Raw genomic sequence first — 15,346 nt, 5'->3', positions numbered from 1 at the left:
TAAAGACATACCTAGGTACATCAATTTAACAGCTGAGGAACCTAGTTGCCTTGCATGAATGCTGGTGAATGCCATTTACGCAAAAGGTTATGACTATAACAAGTCATGCTTTTTACCAAGAGGTTATATCATTATTTTCCAAAAAGGTTATAGCTTCTAACACAGTCATCCCTTTCCAAATCTCCAAAAGGTTCTCCAAAAGGTTCCAAAATTTCCCCTCCAGAAGCCTGCTCTAACTATAAATTGAACCCAAATATGAGACTAGGTGGTACATCTGAGTGGAATTTAGCCATTTGTGAAAACAACAGAATATCAATACTTTAAAATAACTGGTTCAGTGCCTCACCCTTCTTTTCAGAGATACCAAGAAAGTGCTAGCTTTCTTCTATCTTCCTGAATCAAAGAAACAAAAGTTTCACCATCAAATACTAGGGGTCTTTGATTATACAGTATGACAAAATGACAAGGTAAGAGAAGTAAAAGTAGCACCCAAATGGGAGCTTGTCTGTTAAGTCTGCTTATTTTACAGAGAGGTTTCTGCTGAAGCTCCCCCAGCCTTAACTCTGCCCGACAACTGCAAATCATGGAATCTAGACCACCAAGGGCTGCAGGAAAAAACATTTCAGCTCTACCTGCAAAGTGTGTGGTCTTGAAAACCACTCTTTCTTCACAAGCGCCAACTCTTCTTTGGAGGAAAGCTGCATGCTTTTCGCAAAACTCAAGGAGATTAGTGGGAGACTAATCTGTAATTTATTTGGGAGATTCATGCATTCATGTCTTGGCAAAGGCAAATGGTTGTGACAAACAATATACACATACGTATATGTCCTATGAAGGCATGACTCCACCGAATACTTAATGTATATTTATCTGGAGACTAGAGTTAATGTAACTAGAGTTAAGTAGAGACTAAACAAACTGAGTGAGAAGATTGAGAATTAATACATAGAGTTAACTACTGTTTTCTCAGTCTCAGACTATAAGTATTTCAGTATATGCATTTTATGATATTTTGTATCTGGGTGTTTTAATTGTGTTGTCTCAAGCTGTGAGGAATACTAGTCCTTGTGCATCTTATAGGATAGACTAAGGCCCCTTCTACACTGCCATATAATCCAGGGTATCAAAGCAGATAATCCACATCATCCGCTTTGAACTGTCTTATGTGAGTCTACACTGCCATATAATCCAATTCAAAGCAGATAATCTGTATTTTATACGGCAGTGAAGAAAGTTTTCGAAACTTGAAATCTTTATCACCTTTTGGGGATTTTATGATGTTTGGAAAGGGATGACCTTGTTAGAAGTCATAATCTTTTTGAAAAATGATGCCATAATCTCTTGATAAAAGCATGACCTGTTAGAGTCATAACCTTTTGGGAAAATGGCATTCATGCAAGGCAATTAGGTTTCTCAGCTGATGAACCTAGAAATGTCTTTGAACAGTTAAGGACAAAGATATGCTAATGCACAAACATATATATTCAGCAGTTTCAAAAGTGTGTTTTTTTTAGTTGCCCAAAAACATCTACTCTCCCTTAAAAAATATTTGCCTTTAAATCATACCCTCGAGAGACAATAATATGTAGACTTCTTTAAAAGTAACATTGTTGGTGTACTCACAAACTTCATGTATTCAGCATACAGGTACTTTGCATATCATAGAATCCTAGAGTTGGAAGAGACCTCATGGGCCATCCAGTCCAACCCCCTGCCAAGAAGCAGGAAAATTGCATTCAAAGCACCCCCGACAGATGCCCATCCAGCCTCTGTTTAAAAGGAGGAACAAGCTGAAGATTAATCCCGACAAGACAGAGGTCCTCCTGGTCGATCGTAAACTGGACCGGGGTATAGGGTGGCAACCTGTGTTGGACGGGGTTGCACTCCCCCTGAAGTCACAGGTCCGCAGTTTGGGTGTCCTCCTGGACTCATCACTTACGCTTGAGGCTCAGGCGTCGGCGGTGACCGGGAGGGTCTTTGCACAATTAAGACTCGTGCGCCAACTGCGACCATACCTCCTGAAGGCGGATCTGGCCAGGGTGGTTCCATGCCTTAGTTACCTCCAGATTGGACTACTTTAATGCGCTCTACGTGGGGCTGCCCTTGAAAACAGCTCAGAAATTTCAGTTGGTCCAACGGGCGGCGGCCAGGTTGTTAACTGGTGCTCCTTACAGGGAGTGGTCAACCCTCCTGTTTAAGGAGCTCCACTGGCTGCCATTCATTTTCTGGTCCCAATTCAAGGTGCAGGTTCTTACCTACAAAGCCCTGAACGGTTTGGGACCTGCCTACCCGTGTGCCGCATTTCTGTATACAAACCCACACGATCACTTCAATCATCTGGAGAGGCCCTACTCACGCTCCCACCTGCATCACAAGCGCATTTGGTGGAGACGAGAGAGAGGGCCTTCTCGGTGGTGGCCCCTCGACTCTGGAACTCACTCCCTAAGGACATCAGGCATGCCCCATCTTTGGCAGTCTTCAGGAGGAGCTTGAAAACGTGGTTGTTCCAGTGTGCCTTCCCAGAATAATGAACCCTTAGCACTATGTCCCCCAAAAGCACTTTATATTGATTTAGGACTGCTTGTACTTCTCCATCAACGCCCCACCTCCTGCATCTTGTCCATGTCTAGCATTATTTTTTAATCTTCAATTACATTTGGCCCAGCCATAGTTTTAAATGTGCACTGTACCTTGTTTAATGTTTATGCTATTTGTGTATGTGATTTATTTTTAACTGCTTTGTATTGTACCTGTTATTGCTTATATTGCTTGTATTGTTTGTATTGTGGGCTCGGCCTCATGTAAGCCGCACCGAGTCCCTTGGGGAGATGGTAACGGGGTATAAATAAATTATTATTATTATTATTATTATTATTATTATTATTATTCCAAAGAAGGAGCCTCCACCACACTCCAGGGCAGAGAGTTCCACTGCTGAATGGCTCTCACAGTCAGTTATCAATCCAGTTACAAATATATTTGAAGTAGTTTCTCTACGTAGGTAACACAGGACATCATTCTTATAATCAACAGTCCATAGTCCAAAGCATCTCTCTGTTCTGAGAGTCTAATAGAGTCTCTGTACTCTGTTTCAACTAACTTCTAAACTGTACTGTTTCTACTGAATCTAAAGCATACAATTCCCACTGAAGTCTCTAAGCATACAGTTCTTAAAATGGAGTCCTGAACAAGCCCAGACCTGCCCATATGGTCTGCAGCCCCTCTCACAACAAAGAGTTAAGGTATAATGGCATACCAATACACACAAATACAATACAGTAAACAATCTGAATTATATACATAACAAATAACTAGTGGAGGCTTGAAAAAGGTTGCTATTTCCAACAGAAAGGGTCTAAATATCACAGATGAATTACTAATGGCTTCAAATATAAATCTTATCAGGGAATAACATTCACAAATTTTCTGCTACTTGACCAATGCTAAAGAATCAAGTGATGAAATCTATGAAAGCATATGAGATGTCAATGGGACAGAATACCTTTCTTTTGGTATGAGACACTAGAAGACTGAGGAAACCAGATTTCACTCCAACAAGCAAATGAAACAGTACAGAAAAGTGCCTCCATGCTTACTGCGAGATGGTGTTTGTATCTAGGTCAACGCAGCTAACATCTGGCGGAGGGTCGTAGAGGTCAAAGTATCTGGAATCAATTCCTACGATGAATGGACACGGGGCGCTCAGCACATCTGCCAGGGCGAGGGGGCAGAGGGGAATGTAGGGGCAGGGCCAGTGGAAGGGAAAGATCATCTGGAAAAGAGAAGAAGAAGACGTGGAGTGTATACAAACAGAGGGGACCAACCCAGACCATTTCCTCCATCTTCAGCATGAAGTGAGGCATCCCTTTCTGTCCCATCAATGCAACTATAAGCTGAACCTTGTGGGGAAAATGGTCATTCCTATCTTTCATCCCGCTGGAGGCTTTGCTTTGATAACAGACCAGGACACAGTCATCTGGGAAGTCCTCCTGTTCCAACCCTTACATTAAATTAAATGTGTACTGAAGACCTGCCTGGAAGATTATTTATTTAGTGCATGTTCTAATCATCCCTCTAGTCTACAAGTGCCCATGGTCCTTTACAGTAAAGTCACAATAACAACAACTATTTTTAAAATCCAAACAAACCAAACATGAATAAAAATGAGAAACTTTCGAAAATGGAAGAACATATTTCTGGGTTTCACTTATCCATATCTTACAAAATATGTCCTCTCCAGGAATTTTCTAAGTCCTCCAGATGATTCTATGGTGTTCTTCTGGCAGAAGTTGTCATAAAGTCATGCCAGAGGATGTAGCAAATTCCTTCAGGGGATACCTCTCTAGGAATTAAGTCCTCCTAGGCGGCTTTACAGTAACTTAAAGCAGAAGTTTATTTCAAGAGTTTGCTATTATCCAGAGTTAATTAAGCTCAGAAACACATTTCCCAAAGATACGGGGGTTGCACTGTAGTTACGACAAACACAACAGTACAGATCACTGCAAGTGTATTGCAGTAATTTATATGTAAAGTGGTTAACAAATGGGGCAGATTTACTTTACCCAAGAAGAGAGGCAGGAGGCTCTATAGTTGAAGCTATAGATGCTGTTGAACACAGAATCCTAGAGTTGAAGGAGACCTTGTGGGCCTTCCAGTCCAACCCCATTCAGCCAAAAAGCAGGAAAATCACATACAAAGCATCCCCAACAGATGGGAATCCAGCCTCTAATTTGAAGTCTCCAAGGAAAGGGCTTCCACCACACTTCGGGGCAGAGAGTTCCACTTCTGAACAGCTCTAACTATTAGGAAGTTTTTCCTAATGTTCAGGTGGAATCTTATTTCCTGTAGTTTGAAGCCATTATTCCATGTCCTGGTCTCCAGGGCAGCAGAAAATAAGCCTGCTCCATCCTCCCTATGACTTCCCCTCACCTCTTTATACATCGCCCTCATCATGTCTCCTCTCAGCCTTCTCTTCTTCAGGTTAAACATGCCCAGCTCTTTAAGCCACTCCTCATAGGCCTTGTTCACCAGACCCTTGATCATTTTAGTCACCCTCCTCTGAACACAGTCCAGCTGGTCAACATCTCCCTTCAATTGTGGTACCCAGAACTGGATATAACATTGCCATCAATGGATCCACAGAAAGTGTGTGATCCTGTCTAAAGAAGGTTGTACTCTATCTCCAGCTGAAGCGTCTACTAACCAATAGTAGGCTGTCCACTGGTCTGAACAGAATATTCTTTTATTCATTCATTTTCCCAGTGCATCCAGATGATTGTACATGATGTACAAAAACGTTACACTATGTAACACAATTTTTGTTCCTGGGTTATTAATGTCATTTCCTAATTGATTCTATCATAAAGGGATGGAAAAGGTTTATTCAACTGCAAAAAGGACATCCTGCAAAACATTTTTCTCTAGTTTTTCAATGAATATCTCATCGAGGCTCAAACAATTCAACATAGTCTGTGGCAGCTCCAAAAACAAATTTTCTGGAGTAGAACAACTACTTTCGAAGTAAGTACCACACACTTGAACAGGAAATAAGTATTTCAAACCAGGAACTGAACATTTTTCAAATTCTGTTACATAGTATTATCAGAATAACAATTAATATCATAATCCAGCCTACAAACACTGAATGGCCTTCCTGTGGCTTCATGCAGATGTCAAAAGAGACAAGAGTCCAAAACAAGGCTATAGGATGGATATAGTGGAAGGAACAGCTGGTCAGCTTCACCCATCTAAAGACATTTTACACAATATAAACATGAAAGTGTATATTGTGTAAAATGCATTCTTGGATTGTACCAAAGTGCTGTTGACGAAAAGGAGGGGAGAGAACAGAGAGGTGAAGAGAGCAAACGCCACCAACAGTCCACCTGCACAAACATCCTCCGAAAGTAAAGGCAACACCACGCACCAAATATTTAACACTTGACCCTTTGCATGAACGAGAAGCCACAACTCCAAAGAGCTCCTCATGCCAAGGGCATGTGCAAGCTCAGTAGGATTTCTGACTTTATTCCTTTGAAGAATTGGCCTCGAATGTGTCCGAAATGCTCCCTCAGTTTGACATGCAGCTGGCGTTCAAAGCAAAACAGTCTAAAACCACTGGGTACCCAAAACCATTTTTCATGCAGCTGTAGAATCAAGTAAACAAATCCATAGCAAGCCATTGCACACCTGAATAAATAAAGGACTGCACTAATAGAATTTTTAGTACTTAGGTTACAATTTGTTATGTTTTTCTCTCCTGCTTTTTAACAGTATAGCATTTTGAAAATAAATAAAAACAAATGGTACTTACTGAGACAAGTGCTTCTGTCACACTAGTAAGGACCGAAGGCCGCAAAGAATGGATAAGGATCTTATGTTCTGTCACCGCAAAAACAAGAAGAGTTACGGCATTCTCGGGCCCAAGGTTCTGCAGAAGGGCAGAAAATTTGCCTCCACTAGCATATAAGGAAAGAGGAGGAGGAGTAAAGAATCAAGATGAAAACTATTTACATATTACATATTAATATTCATATTAATTAATCACCTTTCCTTCATCTCCACAAAAATTTTGTGAGATAAGATCCCAGGTCTAGTCACTATGAATTTTAAAGCCATATTCCATGTTTATTGAATTTTAACTTTCATTTCATGTACTAAAATATGTGTATATTTTAAGATGTGCTTTTATGGATGTATTTTAACTATGTTGGGCTGTGGTGGTACAGCAGGTTAAACCGCTAAGTTACAGAACTTGCTGACCGGAAGGTCGGCGGTTTGAATCTGTGGGATGGGGTGAGCTCCCACTATTAGCCCTAGCTTCTGCCAACCTGGCAGGTCAAAAACATGCAAATATGGGTAGATCAATAGGTGCTGCTTCGGCAAGAAGGTAATGGCGCTCCATGCAGTCATACCGACCACATGACCTAGGCGTCTAGGGACAACGTCGGCTCTTCAGCTTAGAAATAGAGATGAGCACCACCCCCAGAGTCGGACACAACTAGACTTAATGGCTAGTTGCCCCTCCTCAAGCTGTAATAAGAGGCGGGTAATAAAAATTACTATAATTATCATTATTAAATTCAATTTCTAGAATAACATTATTATTATTATTATTATTATTATTATTATTATTATTTAAAACTTCCATTTCTAGAAAGGCAGTATTGGGTCCTGCCCAAAGAACATAGCAACAGTGTATTTGGGACCTCTACTTCAATTCTGCATTCCAACAATGAATATGTGTATTCACAAATAATGGCTTTTCCTGACTTATGGTGAGCAAACAACACACTGCTGCAATACAGTTTGCTTCATGCCTGCTTTGCTCCATCCTTCAAGAAAGAAAGTAAAATAATTGGGGGAAACTGCCTCATTACTCCCAAATAAGCCATGAATTATACATTATCAATAATGTATAATTAAACAGATAAACTCTGTTTAATCCTGGTTTCGATTAATCCTGGTTTAATCCAGGCTTGTTATGATACAATGGTGTCCATCTCTGAGTTGTTTCACCCAGTGAAGGAAAGAGCAAATCAAGAACAAAACAATAATCAAACAGAAATGTTATTTTGAATATTGACTTCACATCACTAATTTCTCAGTTCCTTCTCATCCATCTGTCTCCACATCACACAAATCAATACTTGCCTCAGTGGCAGAGGTGATGAAATGGGTTGACTAAGGATCAGGCTGTCATGAGGTGATAACTGTTAAAAAATAAAATAAAAACAGCTTTATATTATGTTTTATGCTTCAAGCAACACATAACCAAAGAAAAGTCTTGGGGGAGGGGGGGGAATAAAAACCACTTTCTAGAATCATAGAGCTACACAAGACAGAACGATTATGTAGCAATACCCAAGAAACAGCTATTGTTTCACTGAAACAATGCATAAGTATCCCTACTATTTATCCTTTGTTGATAAGGGAACGGAAGATTTAGATGCTGGAAACTGTTCTTTAGCTTTGCATAAAATATACCAAAATTGCCACAAACAAGGGGAGGGGGGTGGTTATCTATTGGTATTTATTTGAATTCATGTTTCTTTGCTGAAGTAAGCTGAAAAGGCATCAAATAATTTATATGGCTTACCATATCTCTGCAGTGTTAGAAAGAAGAAGTTAGAAAAGGTTTTTTTCTGGACTAGAGCCTCCAATAATTGGCAATTATAGGATTCTGGGAGTTGCAGTCCCCCAAGTTAACTTTTCTATGCTCTGTCGAACCATCGTGGATTGAATAACATAGAACTATTGTAGCACTTTTCAGTGCAGCTATTTCACAGATTTACCTTTGAATTAATTAAGCATATATTTGTCTGTTGCCTGGTCATGGTTTCTAAACATATGAACAGAGAAAAGTTGAAGTTATACTTACTTGGACTAAAATTCTCGGCCTCTGTGGGGATGGAAAAGGAACCTTGTGCATAAAGTGGGAAATATGTCTGTGAAAGAGGAAACAACGTATTTCAACTTAACATAAACAGGTAAAGCAGCACTCGAACATATGAAGAGGTTATTACATTAGACATCTGTGTAAAAACAACAGCAATACTCTCCTCTCCATGTCTTTGCCACCTGCTTCACCAGCTCTCACACCCTATTTTTCATTTTTTTAAAAAACTATAGAAGACCCAAGCCTTAAAGCGGTTTTGATCCACATTCACTTGCTCTGAAACCTGATTATTCTATATCCTTACATAATCCAGTTCAAAGCAGATAATCTGGGATCAACCTGGGATATAGGGCAGTGTAGATCCAGCCTTACTTAGCCCCTGATGAGGCGACATTTAATTCATGCAATGGCAGACATCAGGAAACTCAGATATTAACTGATGGAAAGAACCTTTGGATGTGACACGAGGTCAAACTGAAGGCACTTTTAGGAAGTGCATTCTACATCAGTGTAGATGAGGCCTTAATTAGGAAACCTCTAATGAACAACATTGTGCTTACTACAATACTGGATATGGAATGCAGAAATATTCCATTGAACTTACTTTTCAATAGGCAGGACATGTGGACCGGATATGGAGTAACGATACAGAAAGGTAAGGAATTTCTTGAAAGCATCAAAGAATGGCCAGTGAGAAAGAAGACAGATGCATTTATTAGTCTGGACCGTTTTAGAAGCAGCAGATTTTCCATCTGCTGTATCCATGAGGCCTAGCTGAGACTTCTGCTTTTCTGTGAGTTTGTCCTCGGAATACGTTTCGTAGAACTGAATAGCAGCACCATAGACCTGGAGGTGATAATGCACCATATTCAAGGCAAGGAACTCCAAAAAGACATTTGGTTCACATATAGATTAACTTCAATACATGCAATGTCTTAAAATGAATATTATGAATAAATTATTTAATAATAATAATAATAATAATAATAATAATTCACCTAGGATTGCAATCCCAGATGACAGCAAAATTGACGAGAAGCAACTGGAAAAGCTTACACGATATGAGGATTTAAAGACAGAACTGCAATGACTCTGGCACAAGCCAGTCAAGGTGATCCTAGTGGTGATCAGCACACTGGGTGCAGGGCCTAAAGACCTTGGCCTTCACTTAAAAACAAATGGCACTAACAAAATTACCATCTGGCAGCTGCAAAAGGTCACCCTACTTGGATCTGCATGCATTATTTGCCGATACATCACACAGTCCCAGACACTTAGGAAGTATCCGACATGTGATCAAATACAAAAGCCAGCAGAGTGATCTTATCTGCTGTGGACTCATCTTGTTGTGTTTCAAATAAAAATAATAATCTAATGCTTTCTGTTGTTTTGTAGTAGTAGTAGTAGTAGTAGTAATTTATTTCATATCAAAAGCATTGCATAAATTAATATAAAACTGAATACATCTGTTGCATATCAAATAATAATAATAATAATCCAATTCACACTGCCTCTACACCGCATTGAATCGCATTATATACCAACCACATAATCAAGCTTTCAAGAAGTAACTATTCTACAGATCTAACAAAATCTTGTTTACATTCAGGCAGCCTAAAACCTTTTTATTCGGACAGGATTTTAAGCCACTTTAAGTCTCTTTCAGGAGAGATAAAGCGGGATAAAAATAAACAAACAAATAAATAATTCAGTTTATAATAATATTTCATAGAAAAGCACATAGAGAAACATGGTATAAAAGAGGTAGGAAGTTTAAAACATATCTGAGAGATGCCACTTCTTCCATTCGAAATCATTTTCTATGAGAAAGGAGATTGCACAGATATACAAAAGATGACTTTAATTATTATTGTATCAATTTATGACTAACATTTTGTCATCAACAAAAGAAGGGTTTCCAAGCCTGATCAAATTCAGACAAACGAAGAAATAAGTCGCACTTGAAAATGATAGTCAGTGGGACATACCTTTTCCGCAGAAGCTCCGGTAAGCACAAATGTAGAAAAAACTGGGAGGGGATATTTACTATTTGATGGCCAGCATTCAATTGTGGCACCCATTGGGAGGCAGAAGAGAGGGACTGATACTGGTAAGGGAAATGAATCGTAGTCATCTTCTGGATATCTGCATATTAGACCTAGAGAAAGCCATTGTTTGTGTTATTTATAAAGGCATGAACTCCACTATGCATCATATTGCATTGGTTAACATGCAAACAGAGAAAGAGTAAGATCATAAATGGTAACACTCCAAATGCCCAATGTTTAAACACATCAGGATAATTTTGAATCTTTCTTTTCCATTTAACTGTTTTAGCTATCCTTCTCATATCTGTATAACTGGAATATTTCATAAGCATCTTCTCTCTGCCTTCATAGTCTTAGTTATAGTCTGGCTATTTTCCACAATACTACATTTGGCTCTAAGCGGTTCATGAACAGTTACAATAACCTCATCTGAACCTGTAATATATTAGTAACATGAAACCTAAAATGTATTAATATCAAATGTCTAAATTAGCATAATGACTAGCAGTAGGAGATGGGATAATATTCACATAATTTATAACGAAATGTTGATAGAACCACTAAATGAAAACTTGCTGGTTATCCTGTTCAGCCAAATGCAGACAGTGGTATCATCCTGTTCATATTTTATCAACAGGAGGTTGATAAAATGCTTTTAGCAAATGCTTTGCTAAAAGCAAGAGAGACTGTGATCATGATATTCCCATGCTCTACAAACTAGCAAAACTATCAAAACAGAAAATAAGGTCATGTTGGCATGGTTCAAAATAAAACCAAAGAATTAAGGCATTCTTTTGGAGATGTTAAGCTGTATCGCCTTACCTATCCCCTTTGAAAATGCAAGGCAAGGGTCATATTTGCCTCTTTATGGATCCATCCCACTCTCAGAAGTGAGTAAACATGCTTTCTATCCTGAGGCTTGGATATCATTCTATACTGCATCTGAATAAAGTAGATTTATAGCCACAAAAGCTCATTCTAAAATAAAAGCCAGCTAGTTTTTAAAGGTACTATTATATATTATATTCCTTATTTCTTCCCCCTCTCCTCTTTCTGACATGGATGTGTTGGAAATAGCAACCTTCTCAATCCTCCACTAGTTATTTGTTATGTATATAATTGCTTACTGTATTATATATGTGTATTGGTTTGCAATTTTACCTAACCTTTTTGTTGTGAGAGGTGCTGTAGACCATGTGATCTGAATTGAGTATGTTCAGGATTCTGACTCCCATTTTAAATGCCATTAGACTCTTAGAGAGTAGAAGCCATCTGTATGTTTTAAAGACTGCAGAAATAGTTCAGTTTAGACTTCAATGCAGGAACAGTATGCTTAGAGACTTATTGGACTCTCTGAACTCTCTGCCGTGGACATATCTCTGTTCTAAGGAAGATGCCCTGTGTTACCTACACAGAGAAACTACACAAAATCCTATTGTAACAGGATTCATAAGCAAAGTACCTGTATGCTGTATACATGAAGTTTTGTGAGTAAATCAACTCTGTTACTTTTAAAGAAGACTGTTTATTTTGTCTCTTGAGAGCATGATTTAAAGGTAAATATATTTTAAAGACAACTAAAGGAATACTATTTTGTGCAACTAAAGGAACACTTCTGAAACTCCTCTGAATATATATCTTTTTGTGCATTGGCATGCCTTTGGCCCTAGCAGTTCAAAGACATACCTAGGTACATCAGTTTAACAGCTGAGAGACCTAGTTGCTGTACACGAATGCTGGTTAATGTCATTTTTCCAAAAAGGTTGTGACTTCTATCAAGGTCATGCCTTTCCTCTGACCAGTGGTTTTCCCAAAAGGTTATAATAACTTTAATAATAACTTCATTCTTATATCTCGCCACCATCTCCCCGAAGGGACTCGGGCGGCTTACAGATGGCACAAAGTATCTAAAAACAAGCATAAAAGTGAACACAAGATAAAATGCAATAAAATAAAAATAAAGCGACCTTGAGTCCCTTCGGGGAGATGGTGGAGGGATATAAGCATATGAATCCCATTTTCCAAATGGTTATGGCGATTCGCATTTCCCAAAATGGTGATATTATAGCTAGCTATATAAAAAAGACTGCCCCAAAATTAAATATTGGTTTTGTATGTGTCCGTGGATGTACATAATGGTGAACTTTGACATAAAAGAGCATTACAAACAAAATATGCTATCAAAGATATCTCTGTTAATCTGTGAATATACTAATGGCATATTAAGAGCAATTAAGGCACAAAATATTATAAATCAGTTGGAGGAGGGGAGAAGAAGAGCGCTCAAAGGGGGAAAAGGGCCTGCTTGAGCCTCAAAGAACTGAAATTATACCAGAGGCAGGAGATATTAGGGTCAAGCAAATGGGTTCAATGCCTCTTTTCTTGCACAATTTGGAAATATTTCAGGAAAGAGGGTATCTGCATAATGGTGGTATGATATTAACAATTTCTGGTTACTTGTGTAGCGTGCTATAAGGGAAAATTCGTCCTCCTCCCTGTTCCTTATCTCAGCATAGCCAGTTATCTCTTTGCACTCAGCCATGCTTCCTAAGAAGCTGACAGGCAGCCCTTTCTTTGCCTGAGGCCACCCCAGATGCTTCAGCAGCAATTTTAGCCCAGATCTCCTCTTAAGAACAGCTAACCCCCCATTCGTTGTACCATATTGGTTCTAATACAGATGGGGTTGCTACTTCGTGCTGCTTTCATACATTATCCAATTGATGCAACCCCATTTTCCCAGTCAGAAAATCAGACAAAGCAACTTGGCTTCATCCTCTGCCTATTTATTATTGCAAAGTAATGCTGCTTTCATTTCAACTAGTTCTTCTGTACATGGCAAATTGTATAGGAGTGGCTTCTGAGGAGCCCAATTAAGTGAATCGTTTTGTGTTTTTTATATATATATAAGAACAGATATGACAGAATCCCCATTGTGAGGCACACTGGAATTTAAAACTGGGTTGGAAGACAGAATTATAAACATTATCTTTTGGATTTGGGGGATAATAATTGGATTCCTTCTGTGCCGTAACATTCTTAAGTCTTTTGGAAATTGGGAAATTCATCTTTAAGTCTTAAACACAATATGAAATCGGAGTGTTAATTCAAGTAATTTCTGCATCATGCGACCAATAAACATTGTTTTCAAACAATGACTTACCCGCTTTATATGATATGGTGTTTGTTTTCGCCACTGACTTTTTATAACACAGGTAGACTGCTGTGCCCCACTGAAAAGCAAGGGTGGAAAAACATTGGTTTAATAGACAATGCCAAAACGAGGAGTCTAATCTCATAAAGCAGGAAGAAAAGGCAAAGCCAACTTGTACAAGGTCAAATTCTGCTTTTTAAAAATTAATATACACCTTGGAACAAATAATGGAAGCCCTCATGTGTCAGATCAAAGAACTTGACTCATAAAGTGAAATTGCTCGTTTTTCCTGGACTTGTTTCACTTGATTCATGCTGATGTTTAAGCCTTTTATAACCAGCTTGAATCTCTGAGCCTGTAATTTTTCACTCAGTGACCCCTTTTAACATAAATGTCGTACAATTTCATAATTTCTACACAGTGCCAACTTCCTTATGAGGCTGGCAAAACGATGAGGTAAACAGACATTTATAATACTTGGTTTAAAACAGTGGTTCTCAACCTTCCTAATGCCGTGACCCCTTAATACTGTTTCTACTTCATAACTGTAATTTTGCTACTGTTATGAATCGTAATGTAAATATCTGATATGCAGGATGTATTTTCATTCACTGGATGAAATTTGGCACAAATACCCGATATGCCCAAATTTGAATACTGGTAGGGTTGGGAGGAGGGATTGAGTTTGTCATTTGGGAGTTGTAGTTGCTGGGATTTATAGTTCACTCACAACCAAAGAGCATTCTGAACTCTACCAACGATGGAATTGAACCAAACTTGGCACACAGAAGGGTTTGGTGGGCACTGACTTTGAGTTCGGGAGTTGTAATTCACCTACATTCAGAGAGCACTGCGGATGCCAACGATGATGGATCTGGACCAGATTTGGCACAAATACTCAATATGCTCAAATGTGGTGGATTTTGGGGAAAATAGACATTGACATTTGGGAGTTGTATTTTCTGGGATTTATAGTTCACCTACAACCAAAGAGCATTCTGAACCCCACCAATGATAGAATTGGGCCAGACTTCCCAAACAGAACCCCCATGACCAACAGAGAAAACTGGAAGGATTTGGTGGGCACCGACCTTGAGTTTTACAGTGTTAGTTCACCTACGGGGGGGGGGGGGGGGGGGGGGGCTTTTGGTGGGAGGATTTGCTGTCTGTTTCCAAAAACAAAGAGAAGCCAGAGAGATCTTCAGCCTTCTCTGCCAAAAGGGTTCCTAAGACCATTGGAAATTGGTTTTCTGATGGTCTTTGCTGACCCTTCTGAAACTCCCTCATGACCCCCCTCAAGGGTCCCAATCTCCAGGTTGAGAAACACTGGTTTAATATTAAAGTCAAATGCAGAGGATTCATTTAATTCATTCATTAACGTGCTGGCTCCCTAAGCTATACAGTTTGGGTGTGTTTGCAGATGATTCGTAGCTCTTTTTAAAAATTCTCTAGAACTGGGCCTGTCCCTTTGTTCTGTTCTTCTAGGAAATAACTTAAACCACACTTTATCATTCAGAAACAGTACATTAAACCAGGGAGATAAGAGAAACTCTTTAGTTCTTCACTCATGTTAAATCAGATGTCAAGTTCGTGGGAAAGTTTTTAAAAATTTCAAACAACTGGACAATAATATGATCCCACAAAAGCCAAAATTACAGGAGACACATAACCCTGGCTCAATCTCTCTTTCCCATCATATAAAGCAGCCCTCAGTGAATCTGATGGGAGAGTTTCCACTTAACCCACATT

The 15,346-nt window shown here is 39.1% G+C and overlaps 1 protein-coding gene across 5 annotated transcripts in view; it reads right to left on the bottom strand.

Annotated features, from left to right (window-relative positions):
* DENND4A (DENN domain containing 4A) overlaps positions 1-15,346 on the bottom strand; it is a 91,402-nt gene that overhangs the window by 54,294 nt on the left and 21,762 nt on the right. For all 5 annotated transcript variants that reach the window (XM_060755346.2, XM_060755348.2, XM_060755345.2 and 2 more), the window contains 7 exons: positions 13,607-13,676; positions 10,387-10,556; positions 9,003-9,244; positions 8,381-8,447; positions 7,654-7,712; positions 6,314-6,458; positions 3,597-3,772 (listed from right to left, as the gene is read on the bottom strand). In XM_060755346.2, coding sequence (XP_060611329.2) covers positions 3,597-3,772; positions 6,314-6,458; positions 7,654-7,712; positions 8,381-8,447; positions 9,003-9,244; positions 10,387-10,556; positions 13,607-13,676 — 929 coding nt within the window. The remainder of the gene's footprint in view (positions 1-3,596; positions 3,773-6,313; positions 6,459-7,653; positions 7,713-8,380; positions 8,448-9,002; positions 9,245-10,386; positions 10,557-13,606; positions 13,677-15,346) is intronic.

The sequence above is a fragment of the Anolis sagrei genome, chromosome 9 (genome assembly GCF_037176765.1).
Source record: "Anolis sagrei isolate rAnoSag1 chromosome 9, rAnoSag1.mat, whole genome shotgun sequence".
In the NCBI taxonomy this organism is placed as follows: Eukaryota; Metazoa; Chordata; class Lepidosauria; order Squamata; family Dactyloidae; genus Anolis; species Anolis sagrei.
Note: the sequence above shows the minus strand (reverse complement) of the source record. Positions and strands in the feature narration are given on the sequence as shown.